General features: G+C 35.0%; 1 protein-coding gene across 1 annotated transcript; it reads left to right on the top strand.

Moving 5' to 3' along the window:
* Positions 1–10,577: 10,577 nt before the first annotated feature.
* On the top strand, positions 10,578–15,664 carry LOC143552980 (polyamine oxidase 1-like). The gene is made up of 10 exons (XM_077043067.1): positions 10,578–10,725; positions 10,817–11,066; positions 11,346–11,444; positions 12,008–12,069; positions 12,176–12,330; positions 13,201–13,344; positions 14,291–14,440; positions 14,535–14,789; positions 14,875–14,956; positions 15,335–15,664. Exons 1-10 carry the CDS (start codon positions 10,674–10,676, stop codon positions 15,523–15,525), a joined length of 1,440 nt encoding a protein of 479 aa, XP_076899182.1. The 5' UTR covers positions 10,578–10,673; the 3' UTR covers positions 15,526–15,664.

The following is a 15,664-nucleotide window of genomic DNA, read 5'->3' as shown; positions in this document are numbered from 1 at the left end:
ACATAACTTACTAACATATGTTGAAATCTTGAGATTCATGTGTCACCCTATTGTTATTCTTAACATGTTATTTGCTATTTCGAAGTGTTTCTGATAACCTTAAAATGTCTTAGAAACAGTTTCTGTTACCTATACTCAAAAAACAATGTATCAAACACAACCTAATTGTTTAGTACAAAACCAGCACTCTTTTTTTTTTCTTTTTATTATTAGACCCGATTAAAAATCAAGGTATATTTCAAGTTTTATATGATAATTTTTATAGTGGATGACAAGTTGACAAGAAAAAAACAGAAAAGAAAATCCTGCATGAGTTTGGCTTCTTGGTGTGATTGAGTTGAGTTGAGTCGAGCCAAATTCGCATAAGCTTAAGTTTGACTTATTTTGAGCTCTATATTTGAAAATGAAGTTTGGCTCATGAAAGTTTTTCAAACATGAGTTGTCGAAACTGGACTTATTGTGTTTATTGTGAGTTATTCATACACAAAATACATTTTTTTTATATATTTATAGAGTATATATATTTTTAAGGAAAACTGGATTTTAATAATCTAAACTTTGACCCGTGACTAATAATAGTGATTAATAATAACTCTGACTAGAAAGTTGACCAATAACACTTTTAAGTAGCATAAACATAAGAAATTTACACTTAACTTTATACTTAATTTTGCTTGTAGATATCTCTATTTCGTTCATAATCATTATTGAGAAAGAAGTTGAATGGAAATCAAGTAAAAATCGAATATGATTATGTTATTTAGCTACTGGGATTGATTTTTATAATAAAAGTTAAATGTCAATCGTGTAAGTATAAATATTGAATTCGGATTATTAAATTCAATTTCTAATTATTTATTATTACCATTATATTAGATTATATACAATATAACTATATAAGTAAAAAAAAAAACTTATGAGGTGTGTTCTTTGCGAGTCGGGAGAGGATTCGCTTAACCACATCTTTACAGGCTGTTTTTCGCCACAGTGGTATGGCAATGCATCAGCGCGTGGTGCAAAATTCCACAGATCTTTGTTTTTTCGGTGGAAGATCTTTTCTTGATGCATAACAGTATGAGATCAAGCGAGTTCAAGAAAAAGGTGATTCAAGGAATTATGATCATTGCAAGTTGGAGGATTTGGAAGGCGAGGAACGAGAAACGGTACGAAGGCAAAGATGCTAAGTTGAAAGAGGTTTTAGGAGATCAATGCTTTGAGTTTCTTATGGCTCAAAAATAGATCTAAGAGTTTTGATAGGAGTTGGTCGAATTGGTATAAAAACGCTTTAATGTAGTTTTTTCTAGAGTAGTAGTGACTCCTCCGTGCTCGATGAATGGGTCCTGCTAGCTCGTTTCTGTTGTTGGCTTTTGTTATTAAAGTGAACTTTTCTAAAAAAAAAAAAAAGTAAATAGCTCTTATGTTTACTATGAATGGGATGTGAAAGGGATCAAATGTTTGGTGGGGTTGGGACGTGTAAGAAATAAAGTTAAATTAAATCAAAGAAATTTGGAGTCCAATTAGTCTAGAGTTGAAGTTGACCACCACTTAAATGAAAGTAATGAATAAAGTATTCAACTACATAATTGCAAACATTTTTATGGGGTATAGAATCAGCTTCTAAGTTTGGAAATTGGCATGTTTCACACATGTAAGTCATCCCCAAATCATTATTTAAAACATAAATAATCAGTACCCTCTTCAAATGCTAACTAATTAAATACTGATCGTTACTTATAACGTAAGAACGTAATTAGCACAATCTTTGACGCATTAAGCATATTCTAGAAGATAGAAGATAAAATTTGGTGGCGGAAGAATCTTCTTAATTGCTTTTCTAGGGTATGATTTGACACACTTATTTTATTAATAAAAATATTACTTTTTAGTTTTTTTTAACACTAATAAAGTTCAGCTACCCGGGGTAACCCAATGACAAAATAAGACCTTATACATCACTCGTCCTCGATTGCAGATAGCGTTGCATAGCCTAAGCCCAAAATACTTCATCAAAGTTTAGCGATGTCTTAAAACACTTTCTTTCGATCTTCTATAATAGTTATGAATTCTCTAGTTTATTTGACTGGATCCAAATCCTTAGATTTACAAAAATTATGTACTTTCACCTGTTCCTAGCTACATCATCTAACATGCAACAAGAAGAATAACATGCTTTTTATACCAAGATAGACACATTAGACCTAAAAACAAATGAAACAACCTAACAATTCTATTTGCACCAAAGATAACTTGAGTAACTAGACATAAATCTCAAAGGGCTTCTAAAAATAGAATTATGAATTGACTATTGTTAATGAATTATAGTATTATACATTTATATTTAAAGTCGACAACTTTAATATATACTTAGCTTTGGAAAACTTTGTGCACTCATCTTTCCCATGAAAGATATTACTTAGGTAGTTCTTAGTAGCTAGTTCTTACCCAAAGAAATATAATATACTTAACAGTCAACTAATTTTATCAATTACCTAACCGGTTCAACTTAGTTCGTATAGAACTATATGCACCCCTTTGTTTATGTATAAACCCTACAAGAATGGATTTGAATCTTCATAATACATTTTCAACCACCCGAGTTTGATCACTTTCCTACCCCTCAATGGTATATCTGGTCTGATAGAATCATTATTAGTCAATTTGTTCAATGAATTTGTCTAATCTATGCCAACTTTTGCTAAAATCACCATTCTGTCCAATAACTATAGTGTTCCAACCAATTTCACTGGTGACTAAAATCAAAGTTCATAAATTAATGTTATTCTATACCTAATTTAATTTATAAAATTGGTCAATAACTATAAAGAAACCATATATCTAAAGTATTGGTTATGTATTGGAATTCAAACCTACACAACCAAGTATTATCTTAGACTCGTACTTAAAAGTTCCTAAAAGATTAATAAAGTATTTGTTAATTTTCCACATAATAAGAATATAGTTACTTTCCTAAGAAGTTGTCAAAACTAAAGTTCTCTGATTCAAGTGTTTCTATATTTATTCAAAACCATTACTATTTTATTTTATATAATTGAGATATTTTATTCAATTTTTTTCTAACTTTCAATTCTGTAATAATTACCTTTTGCATGACTATGTTAAGCAGGATTACCTCACACGTATTCACAACTAATAATCCATATAATCTAATCTGTAAACTTAATAATACATGTTACCCGGGGTAAACCAATGACAAAAAACAAACTCACACGTCACACGCTCATAAACAAAGATGGGTAGCCCAAGTCTACCATCTTCTATTCCGGGAAAAGCCTCCGCCCGAAGGCCCACTACGGTAAACCCCGGATTAGATGGGATTCGAAAGTGAAATCTTACGGCCTTAAGCCCAGACATGTATATTGATAATTTTTGTTTTGGGAATGGTAGCCAGTGTTTCCGGAGAAAAACATGAAAATCATGGCAACCTGTTAATCAAATTTTTTTTGAACGATCAACAAACACAGAATGCCTAGATATTTCGTACGAGGTCACTCAATGGCTAAAGACCACTGACAGCTGGCCTAACCCAGACGTACAGAGCCCAAACTTCCTACCAAGGTTATTATGACTTTAGATTTTTCAAGCAGTATTACTTATTATTGTATTTGTTTTAATCACCAAATAAGCTTTCAACTTATAAAAAGCAGTTATCTTTGACCTTTGTGTTCAAATTTAACTAAATAGTTATATAAAACCTTTTTTTTTTATCCATGACAAATCTAACTCTACAAAATACACATTCTCTTAATATCGACTGGAGTTAAACCCTCAACCCTTGAAGAGCGGCAAGATAATTGATGACTTTTTCTGTATTCAAATTTAACTAAATACTTATTATATAAATAATTTACAATTCACACGGATGATTATTTGATGACTCTTTGTTGTTTCATTGAAAACAAAGTGGTTGGTATTTTACACATACCAAGAGTCAATTAAAAAGTAAGATTAGGTTGACCGATACGATTAGACCAAGTGACCTCCAAAGCATTCTAGAATTCTTTTGCCAACCCTACGAATAAGAAAGAAAAAGAAAATCACCACCTGATGTTCATCCACGACTAATTCATGGATATCTATCGACTTACCACTTGCCTAGCTCATAGATTATAAATAATGAAAAACTAGATTAAGACTCGTGTATTATACGGATAATTGATTAAAATAATAATATTTAGTAATTAAGCGAAATATAAAAAACAATAAATTTGTTATACATTATTAAAAGTCAGTTAGTTGTACAATATTGTTCTAAAACAATTAAGTATTATTTAGTTATTGTCTTACTTTAAATTAGTAGTTAGTAGTTATCAATTTACAAATAAATTGTAAGAATTCTGTTGGTTTTAAATTATAAAGATTAATATGGGACTAACAAGTGACAAGTAGCATAACAATGTAATTTTGTAATAAAGAATAAAAAACTATTAAATTTATCATTGAAGAATTGCCCAATAATGTCCCACATGTATAACAAATAGTCGAATACCATGCATGTGTTAAAAGATTATGTAGCGTTTGATATGCAATAATGACATGCGATATGGAATGGACCATTACGAGAGAATAAAAAAAAAGGTTTTGGTTAGTGAATGGAACAAATTCAAAAATTATATAGGTGCTGTTTGTTTTTGCAGACATAAACTGTCTGCAAGCTGATTTCATCTGTTTTCATGTCTGCAACTGAAGATGTGGTCTGAAGATCTGCAAGCTGAAAATATAAGACTGTTTGTTTTTATAAGCTGATACTGTCTGCATAACTGTCAAACTTATCTCACAAGATAGAAGTCATTTATTCAAGTTACATAGAAAATATAATAATAAAACCAAGTTTAAAAACACAAATAGTGAAATAAACTCAAAGTACATTATTTTGCATTAATTCTTGTGCTATCTGATCTCGAAGTTGACTCATGAATTCACGGTCCGCTGCACTTCCATGTCGATCTACTTCTTCTTCACCACCATCTTGTGCATGTTCATCTCCATCTTGAAGGCGTACATTTGGGTGATCATATTCATCAAAAAGTTCATCACTTAAGCCCTCTTTCCGTATAAAATTGTGGCGGCGGACGGTGGGTAGTGGCGATGGATGGTGGTGGTGGACAGTGGGTGGTGGTAATGGACGGTTTTGGTGGGTGGTGGACGGTGGTAGTTGACGGTGATGGCGTCCGACAGTGGGTGGTGGTGGTGATGAACGGTTGTGGTGGGTGGTGGACGGTGGTGATTGGTGGTGGCTGTGATGGATGGTGGTGGTGGTGGTGGTGGTGGCGGACGATGGGTAGTGGTGGTGGATGCTGGTAGTGGCGGCGGACGGTGGGTAGTGGCGGTGGATGGTGGTGGACGGTGGCAGTGGGGGATGGTGGTGGTGGCGTACGGTGGGTGGTGGTGGCGGACGGTGGTGGGAGGAGTGGACGAGAGGGTGGCTTCAAAGGGATAAGAGTATGATTTTTTTGCGAAGATGTTTTAAGCAAGATTTCTTTGCTTTTCTTTTAAGATGAAAGAAGATAACTTAAGATCTGTTTTAAGAAAAAAAACAAACAGTCTTCAAGGGTAATGTCTGCGCGCGTGCAGACATTAGCTCCCTTGAAGATGTTTGAAGAAAAAACAAACACCCCCATAATGAATCATATTCCATCAAAACATTTTAAACCCCGACCCCCCCCCCCTCCGGTTGAATTTTTTTTATTTCTTTCCACTTTCATTTTATTTTCTTAACAGCAACACCTAACCATCACCACTACTACCACATGACTACCACTACCATCCTCGCAGCCACCATCACAATTTTTTTTATTCCTTTCCTCTTTCATTTTATTTTCTTGACACTAACACCTAACCATCACCACTGCTACCACACGACTACCACTACCACTCTCGCCGCCACCATTACAATTTTTATTTTTCACTTTGGTAAGATTTCTAATATAGCGTCTCTTATGTTGTAATAGTTAAAAAGAATTCATTAGCGATTGACTGGAGTGTTTAATCCAAGACCTTTTCTGCTTGTGTTCATGTAGTTGGAATGTTTCAAATACTTGAGCAATAAAAAGCAAGTCAAAGTTGTCCGCTACTTAAAAAGTTATTCTACAATTCTTTTTCAAACCCACGAATTTATCACTCCTACGATTACGGATCATTAAAAAACATTGGTTAAGTCATGTAGTTTGTTTAGTGGAATGACGGATTATACAAAAACCGACTACATAAACGATCTGGCTGATTCACAATGTGTCAAACTAGATTTATATTATAAAAAAAATTCGAAACTAAAGTCTAGTATTTTGTTTATTTCATATTTTATATTTTTGTTAACATTACAAATCCACACTAAAATATATAACTTTTTCATACTTTGTTATAAACTAGTGATATGCATATAACTTATAATTTATATGACATTATCTTATAATTTAAAAACGGTCAAGCTTGAATGACCGATTTGATTATAAAAGCATTGGTTAAGTCACGACTTTGTTCGGAGCATAATCATGCATATAAAAAAATAATTTTATGTGTAGTACAAAAATGATGATAATGATAACGTGATGATGATTAAGGTTATGAACATGCCTTTTGAAGATCCTCTTAGCATGACTTCACTCTAAAGGAACCCACTTGGACTGAAAGGCGTCATGTAACAATAAATTATTCGCAATATCGTAAAAGCTTCACAAGATCATTTCACCATAACATGTTGCTTTCCCAAGTTTGAAATTAAAATATTCTCATCACGTTCTCAATCGAGATAATTTGTAAATCAATTTACTTGGGTTAGAGGCCCATATTGTGTTGGAATATAACTAAATAAAACAACGGATATTATATTTACTAAATTTACATGTAATGTTGGATTTTTATTTATTGTTATAAAGTGTTAGACTAAACGTACCAACTTTTTCATTATCATATCCACTTGAGACATCATACCGAGATTAAGAGGCGATTATTGGACCTCATCCTTGTTTGGTTCACATGTGAATTAAAGTTTGGAGTCGAGGATGGGTCAGTCATATGGGTGGCATGCCAATCTATTGGTTTGGGTCGGTTCATTAGTTTGGTATTTTTAGTATAAGTTAGTATATATGGTGCATGTTAAGAGTCAAAGTGAAGGCGGTCAAGGCCAAGGTCTAAACATGTATCTAACAATGCTTGAGTTAAGCATATGAGTTAATTTGGTCTATTTAAATGTGTTGTATGATTGTAAGTTTACTGAGCCAATTGTGCAAGTTTGTTCATAATGATAAAAAAGGAGTCTATGATTGGTGTTTGATCATAAAAATGTTGGTTATTTTAGTGTTATTGGATTAACTTGTTGATGGAGGAAATAACGTTAGAGATTAAACGAGTTAGGTGATGCGGGATTGCGGGCTTGTTTAACAATAATGTTATTTCGACTTTGTTATTTGGTTTTATACTTGGGCTTAAGTGTAATGATAAATGGGCTTTTAATTAATTATTTTGGCTCATAGGGGAATTGGATTTGGATTATATTAATCAGTGTTTTCATTCCCTAGATATATTGGATTCTCTCAATCGTATATATTGAATAGAGAAGACGGTTACTTCTTCTCTGGTTCTTGATCATCACATAGATTCATCAAAATCCAATTCCATCTATAGAAACTCTCTGTCTTATCCGATAAATCATTGTGTGTAACCCGCAAATAGGTTTATCTGAAAGTGATTCACGATTCGGAGATTAATCCAGGCAATTATTCAAGAAACCAAGATTGAAATCAATATTACAGGTTTGCATCATTGATCGAATTCATCCTCCAGATATGCAGAATATACAACAAAAAATTTGGGTCACAATTGAGATCAGAAATTAACTTGAAGGGTGAAATAGTTTGATTTGAGAAGTTAAAAGGGATCAACTAGGACTAGGATCATGGTCAAGACTAGGGATGAGCAAAATCGGGACCGGGACCGATTGGTACCGGTACCGAAATCGGTACCGATTTGGTACCATCGGTACCGAATCGATCCCAAAGTTTTAAGTTTCGGGATCGGTACGGTACCGGTATTTCCCGATTTTTTACCTCCGGTACTGGTATAATCCCGGTACCGGTACCAAACCGAATATTCCGGTACCGGTACTGGTACCATAAATTAGGGATTTTCGGGATCAGGACCGGTCGGTACCAGTCCGGTACCATGCCATCCCTAGTCAAGACATGTGCCGATTGTCTTTGGTCAAGTCATAACCATGGTCAAACCATAACCGAAGATATACAATCAATGGGAATATTCTAACATGCCCATAGTTCTTAAGTCAAAGCATCTGGTTTGAAAATGTTGAGGCATGAGCGAAATTCAAACAACCTAGTCAGCAAGTCCTTGGTTAAGACTAAAGACATGATTAACATATTGTTGAGACAAAGGAATTAAGGGTGACATGTTCACAGACAAAGTAAATGTCTGTTTCAATATATTTCCTGCATTGATGTTGAATAAAGTTAGATGGAAAGTAAACAACACAAGCATTGCCACATAACACTGTCGTTGCTTGTTGACGGAGTTCCAATAGGAGACTTTGAAGCCAACACGCTTCTGAAACACTAGTGGAATTCGCCTGATACTATGTCTTTACACACGAATGAGACACCGTAGGCTGGAGTTTTGATGACCAAAAGATGAGATTGTTTCCTAGGACACATTAACCAAAGGGCACAATAATGAATTGGTTGTTGAAGAAACACTAAGTGACCCCGGCAGATTACGGATAATCTTAGGGTCAAGTAGATGTTTCCCACGAGGGTTAGGTCCGGCAAAGATGGTTATTCTTCTGATGACCTGCAAAACAGACACCGTGAGCTCGTCACTAAGAAGGGGGGGTACCTTCTTGTGACCACCCTCCGGCGTGAGAATCAGACTAGATTGCTCTGAATATAAATGTATATTAAGAGAAATAGCTAGAGCAGATAAGATATGTGATGGTATAAGATCGTATAAGATAAGATCAGATGATCATACCGTTCCAAGGTGTTGGAGTATTTATAGCCGAAGGTAGGTTTCCAAGCAGGTACAGCCAGCTGTATAATATTCCTTATCTACCAACTGTGGGCTACGCACGTGCCATGCTGGTGGTTGGTGGGTAGGCAGCGGCTGATAGTGACATGGCCGGCTGTGTACTATTCCTTTTCCACCAACTGCAGGCTATGTACGTGCCACGACAAGGGTTGGTGAGTAGGCAGCGGCTGATAGTGACATTAAGTACTAGAGCGTGCTGCTCGTCGTACTGTTGTCAGTGAGCTGTCACCCTGTGATTGGTTCATGGGCTGCTTTGGTCAGATCTTGTCTATTTTGTCCATACCTTGGCAGGTATAGTACAAAAGATCCTCCAGAAGCGTACGGATTGGCTCATTTGGGCGGGAGTATTCCCGCCTTGCTCATTCCTTCTTCATGTGACATTACTGAATTATTGAGAGTTAGTGCCTTGTGCGTGTAGCCTTACTATTAGTGCGGGTAGCCTCCGCTGATGGCTTGTATCCGCAGCTGCGGGAACAGGCGGGGTACTTCACCATTGGGAGGCTTTTCCTGCGGGAACAGCTGGCGTATGCGCGTAAGGTCTTCATCTCTCTGAGCATGGTGGGTCCTGCGGAACCAGTTGGTCTTTGCGCAGACGTCCCTCTTCAAGGTGAGTCTTGCGGGTCCAACTGGGCTCTGCTGGGACCTACCTCTTCAGTTGTATATGAGTACTCTAGTGTTGACTGCACATGAGTTCCTTTTTTGTGTCGGTGTGTTTGTAATTACAATTGACCATTCTAGCTTTTCATAATGACATTTTTAGCATAATTATGTGACGTGAGGAAATCGTCTTCCTTTTGAGCCACAACAATACCAAGAAAATAGTTTATTGTCAAGAGAGCATTTAAGACCACGTGTAGTCAAAACGCCCAATCCTTAGACATTTTGCGCCATGTCATGGCGTCCCCGTCATCAATGGAGAGTTTTGCAAAAAGTGTCGTAGCCGGCAAAACGTCATTACTCTCCTACAATAATTACATATATTCCTCTCTCTCTCTCTCTCCCTTCCCACATACAAATTTATAAAAAAAACCCTAAACTTTGTGCCATTACCGCGTTTTGTAGGAAACGCCACACAAAAACGTTGTGCCATAATGCCAGGGGGTGTGCCCGTTTTCTACTCCAAATGCCATAACTTGGTTGCCACTACAGATGGTCTAAAAGTGAAAACCAGTTTGAGAAGGTGGACTAATGACATCATCGGCACATACTATATGATACCCATGGTAATGCAAGCTTTAGACATCACAAGACTAAATAATGCGTTATTCTAAATCCAACTCGACTTTCAGTAAATTTGATATTCATACTTCGTAGAAAAAAAAGATTTAAAAAAAAAACTAAACTAAATCTAAAGTCTTAAATGTGTTTTTAATGGGAGATATGGCACATCTAAACGCGGCAACCACAATTCAATGATGGTTTCTAATAAAGCACTTTACATATTTCCGAAAAAACTTCACACTTTCCTGAAAAGAATTAACAAAATAAGAAAAAGTTTTATTAAATCCAAAATCTCACAAGCTAAAAGACTCAAAACGCCTATATAAATACCTTCTTCGCAGGTGCTTTATTCTTCAACTTACACATCGAAGAAAACTTTCATCTCTTCTTCTCTCTCCATGGAGTCACGCAACCGTTATCCCGTTATCATCATCGGAGCTGGAATCTCCGGTAACACAATAATAATAATAAACACATTCCATATTTCTGTTAGAATTTTTAAATTTAAATACAAATTAATTATTATTAATTCGTCGTGCAGGTATCTCGGCAGCACACGTGTTGGCGAAGAACGGAGTGAAAGATATTATGATTCTGGAGGCGTCGGAAAGCATCGGAGGACGTATGAAGAAACAGGATTTCGGAAATGTTACAGTCGAGCTCGGTGCGGGTTGGATCGCCGGCGTCGGAGGAGACAAGCCGAATCCGGTGTGGAATCTCGCCGTTGATTCCGGCCTTCGCACCTGTTTTTCCGATTACAGCAATGCTCGTTATAATATTTACGACAGGAGGTAGAATATTATTATTATTATTATGTTTCTTCGTTATCAAATCGTTTCAATACGCATTCCGATCGTAATAATGTATTTGTTCATTGGTGTATAATATTGATGGCGATTAGAGAATCTAATTCATTGATTTCGTTTACGATTGGATCGGATCGGATCCGTGTATTGTATCGATTTGAATGATGATGATCGGATGCAATACGTTTCTGTTAATTAATTTTCCGGTCTAAGTTTCCGGTTAGGGTTAATATTAATAATATTTGTACGGATGAATGGTTGCAGTGGGAATATATATCCGAGTGGGGTAGCTTCTGACACGTATAAGAAAGCGGTGGAGTCAGCTATTGGAAAGTTATGTGCCGATGACTCCCATATTTCCACGTAAGCATGTCTAATCGCCCCATTTAACGCACACCTAACACAGGTTTTGGTTTGAAGATTTTTTGGTTGTAACATAACACCGAATTACTGTTGCTAATTTTGTTTCGGTTTAAAACAGAACTTATAACCATGGGCGAAGCTTAGTGAGGGCTCGGGTGGCATATGCCCACCGATTTTTTTACGCAATAGTGTAAATTTACCCATTTTCAACTGAAAATTTGAGCCTGGGCCCACCTCGTTTATGTTTTTCTTAAAATCCATTTTGAATCCCCCCCTTCCATACGACAAACTCGTCCAAGCTTCGCCACTTCTTATAACTAAATTTGTTATTCAGTTTGGTTTTAATCGGTTTCTAACAGAATAATCAATAATGAACACGCCACTAAATAGAGGTGCACATTTAAACAAGTATAAGATCCGATCCAAAAGTGACGGTGAAACCGGTTTCAAAGCCAATATGATTTTGACTTTATTTGTCTCGATCTAATATGGTTTTGTGCACCTCTGAACCTAAACACATATTAGTGATTCATGTTGGTTATTTTATTTTTATTTTTCTGTAGAACTCCAGAAACGCCTATTGAGCTAGCAATTGATTTTATGCTATATGATTTCGAAATGGCTGGTAATTTTCCAACTCACTAAACTTAGTTGATATATTTATATATTCTATATTATTTTCTTCAAATGTATATGTAAATTGCTAATTTAATTAAAATCTTGATCATCAGAGGTTGAGCCAATATCAACATATGTCGATTTTGGAGAGAACGAGTTTTTGGTGGCGGATGAGAGAGGTTACGAGCATTTACTCTACAAAATGGCTGAGGACTTCTTGTTTATGTCAGGTGGCAAGATACTAGACAGCCGCCTTAAACTAAACACGGTTTGTCCTGAGCCACCCTTTTAATGGTTTTCTTGATAATTTTGTTAGTTACTTTCTTGATAAGTCTATTAGACTCAAAAATACCACTGGTCTCAGCGAGTCCTTATGACTATTAAATTGAATACATTAGTTGGAGTTTTTTTTATAATTATGTTTAACTAATGTATTATGTACATGGTCTGATAGAGGCCGACCATGTCTGGACTAGGCATTTGGGCAGTCGGTGGTTAAACTAGTTGGTTGGACCGGAGTTTTTTATTTTTTTTTAATTTCGGGTTTGCTGAGTTTAACTGGTTGGAAAGAAACATGCTGAATGCTTTAACTAGTCGGAGTACCAACTATAAACATGTGACTAAAACACACCCATATTTTATCATATTATCCATCATGTTTTTTTATATTTTTTATTAGATTTATATGCAACTATAAAAATTTATATATTTTTTCTTTTCTGTTCTCTTCTATGTATATTTAAGTTGTAGTAACTTTTTGTTTATATATTTCACAATTTTAAATTAGTTATGAAATCTAGTTTTTAAAAATTAAAATTTGTTCAAACAGTGAACTGGTAAAGTAGTAGGTTCAATAATATATCGGGTCCGGTTTACAAAACACAATATTAAACAGATCTATGGTTCAACAAAGATTTTAGATGAGATACTAGAAAGTAGAAACAATCTTTATATTATAAGTTGAGATCTACTTTATAATAAAATACAAAACAGTTGTTGACAATATGTTTTCCCGGTGCTCTATGTGAACAATAATATGCTGAAAACGAGGATAATTAGAAATGGTCAAGAAACAAATGACACTTTTTCCCACACGGTTGTTTGACTTGTTATACTACGTGCATGCATGTTTTTTTAGGTTGTTCGAGGGTTACATCAGTCAAGCAATGGCGTTACGGTGACAACTGAGGACGGTCGCGTTTATGAAGCTGACTATGTGATTTTGTCTGTTAGTATTGGTGTCCTTCAAAGCAAACTCATCTCTTTCAATCCTTGCTTGCCTGTATGTAACTCTTCCCTCTCGTCTCTAATAGTGTGCATTTTTCGGGCCAATATTACAAGAAACCGAGGACATACCCAAAATTCTTATGATTGGTTCAGTTTTTGAGTCCTCTTTTTTAGTTGAATCGGTTATGCCCGGTCTATGTTCGATACAGCAGGATCACTAAAGTCCATTGTTCTCACCTGTTAGATAATAAATAATTACTAGAGAATTATAAATAGCAAAAAAAAACTATCAGTTTTTGTTTATTAACTTGATATAAAATTACTAGAGAACTATAAAAGAAAGCCTATTTTAAGAGTTTTATTAATATTATATAAAATTACTAGAGAAATATTATTAAAAGAAAAGCCTACTTTAAGAGTCTTTTTTTATTAACTTTTCTAAAACGAATGTCAAAAGCAAAAAATATAATAGTTTTATGTCGTTGATGACAAATTCATCAGCTAAACAAGACACTTGTCATTCTTTTTAGCTTAAAAGGATATTATTTTCAACAATTAATCAGCATTGCCGGTCTTTGTATTTTAAGGCCAAAACCGAACAAATATTCAAGTTTAAGGTCAAAACTTAAAACTACATTGTTGCTATAGTGCTATATATAATAGCACGTGGTGTATTTTAATTGGGTTTATCATTTCATGTAATTATTTCCAACAATCCAATCATTATATTTTTAAAAGTTAGTCAAAGTGGTGAGAGTGGTCATTTTCATTTTCCCACTGTGAACATTTTTTTCCTTTTAACACTATATTATATGAAACCATAATATTTGTTTCAATTGACTAGTATGAACTAATTTTGTTTTTTCTCCTAATAATATTTAAACAAAAAAACATATTGTTTAACAGTTTTCTTTTCCTATTTTAAACATTTTAAGCAATATTTGGAAATTAATTTATATTAATTAATTAAGAATTAACAAAAGTCATATTTGTGAAAACAGAGATGGAAAACGGAAGCCATTGATAAATGTGATATTATGGTGTACACAAAAATCTTCCTCAAGTTTCCATATAAATTTTGGCCATGTGAGGATGGAAAAGAGTTCTTCATATATGCCCATGAACAAAGGGGCTATTATACATTTTGGCAGGTTTCTTTAAATTCCTTTAACTCTATACAATTTTGATGATTCTTTATATCATGAAATCGACCAAAAATAGTTTCTAACAAATGTATCTTGCCAGCACATGGAGAACGTGTATCCAGGGTCCAATATTCTTGTAGTGACATTAACAAATGAAGAATCCATACGCGTTGAGTCTCAACCAGACCAAGAAACAATGATAGAGGCAATGGGAGTGCTTAGGGAGATGTTTGGGGCCGACATTCCAAAGGCCACAGACATACTTGTGCCACGCTGGTATAATAATCCATACCAGCGTGGTAGTTACAGTAACTACCCGGTCTATGTTGATTCTCAAATGGTTGAAAATATGAAGGTGTTCATCAATGCCCTATACTCATCTTTTGGTCCCGGATATACTTAAGTTTGTTTCTAAGTACATATTTCCTTGGTAATAATAGGCTCCCGTAGGACGGATATTTTTCACCGGAGAGCATACAAGCGAAAAGTTTAACGGTTATGTCCATGGTGGGTACTTGGCAGGTGAGTTGTCATCAATCTTTGTTTTCTTTTTAAAGTATTTGCGATATGGAGTTGATTCAAACTCGTATTTGTTGCAACCGGATAACAAGTGGGCTAGAAAATACAAGCCCAACTTCAAAACGTACATGACTTTTAAGTTGGACATTTAAAGAAACTTAAAAAAAGTGGGCTAAAAATGATCCAACTTAAAACGGACATAACTTTTAAATTGAGTCATTTTTAGCAGAAACTAGTGGTTGTTTTAACTTTTAAGTCGTATTCTTTTCTAGACTACTTGATACTATCCAACTTCTTCATGCACGAGCTTTGATAGTCTTGGATACTCAAGAATATATCAGAAACTTAGGTTTAAATATCAATAATAAATATATTTTACAGGTATAGACACGGGAGAAGCTTTGTTGGAAGAAATGAATGCCGAGAGAGAACGACAAAGCAAAAACAGATCTATTCTACAACCACTGCTAGCAATAACATTGTCGAAAACAGATAGTCTCCAAAAATGTGATATGCATAGACATCTTTTCCATGGTGATAGCAAGATGGGGCTAGCTGAGGTCACCCTATGATTATACAAAAACCAAACCAAACAACTTTTGCAATTAAGTTGGGTTTAATTAGCATACAAATGTTCAATATTTTTTAGAAGGAAAAAAAAAGAAGTAAACTATGTGTGTGCAAGGGTGTTGGCCAACAAATTCCTAAAGA

Source organism: Bidens hawaiensis, unplaced genomic scaffold (genome assembly GCF_021521415.1).
Source record: "Bidens hawaiensis isolate Kalapana, Puna unplaced genomic scaffold, B.hawaiensis_p1.1 tig00017066_1, whole genome shotgun sequence".
In the NCBI taxonomy this organism is placed as follows: domain Eukaryota; kingdom Viridiplantae; phylum Streptophyta; class Magnoliopsida; order Asterales; family Asteraceae; genus Bidens; species Bidens hawaiensis.
The sequence above is the reverse complement of the archived record's forward strand: the minus strand, read 5'-3'. Positions and strand labels throughout refer to the sequence as shown.

Bases quoted from the DNA above. Each gene is read 5' to 3' on its own strand.
- LOC143552980 (XM_077043067.1), top strand. From the start codon at position 10,674: ATGGAGTCACGCAACCGTTATCCCGTTATCATCATCGGAGCTGGAATC. The intron at 11,445-12,007 runs GTAAGCATGTCT...ATTTTTCTGTAG, and splicing joins GATGACTCCCATATTTCCAC to AACTCCAGAAACGCCTATTG. The intron at 14,790-14,874 runs GTGTTCATCAAT...TGGTAATAATAG, and splicing joins AAATGGTTGAAAATATGAAG to GCTCCCGTAGGACGGATATT.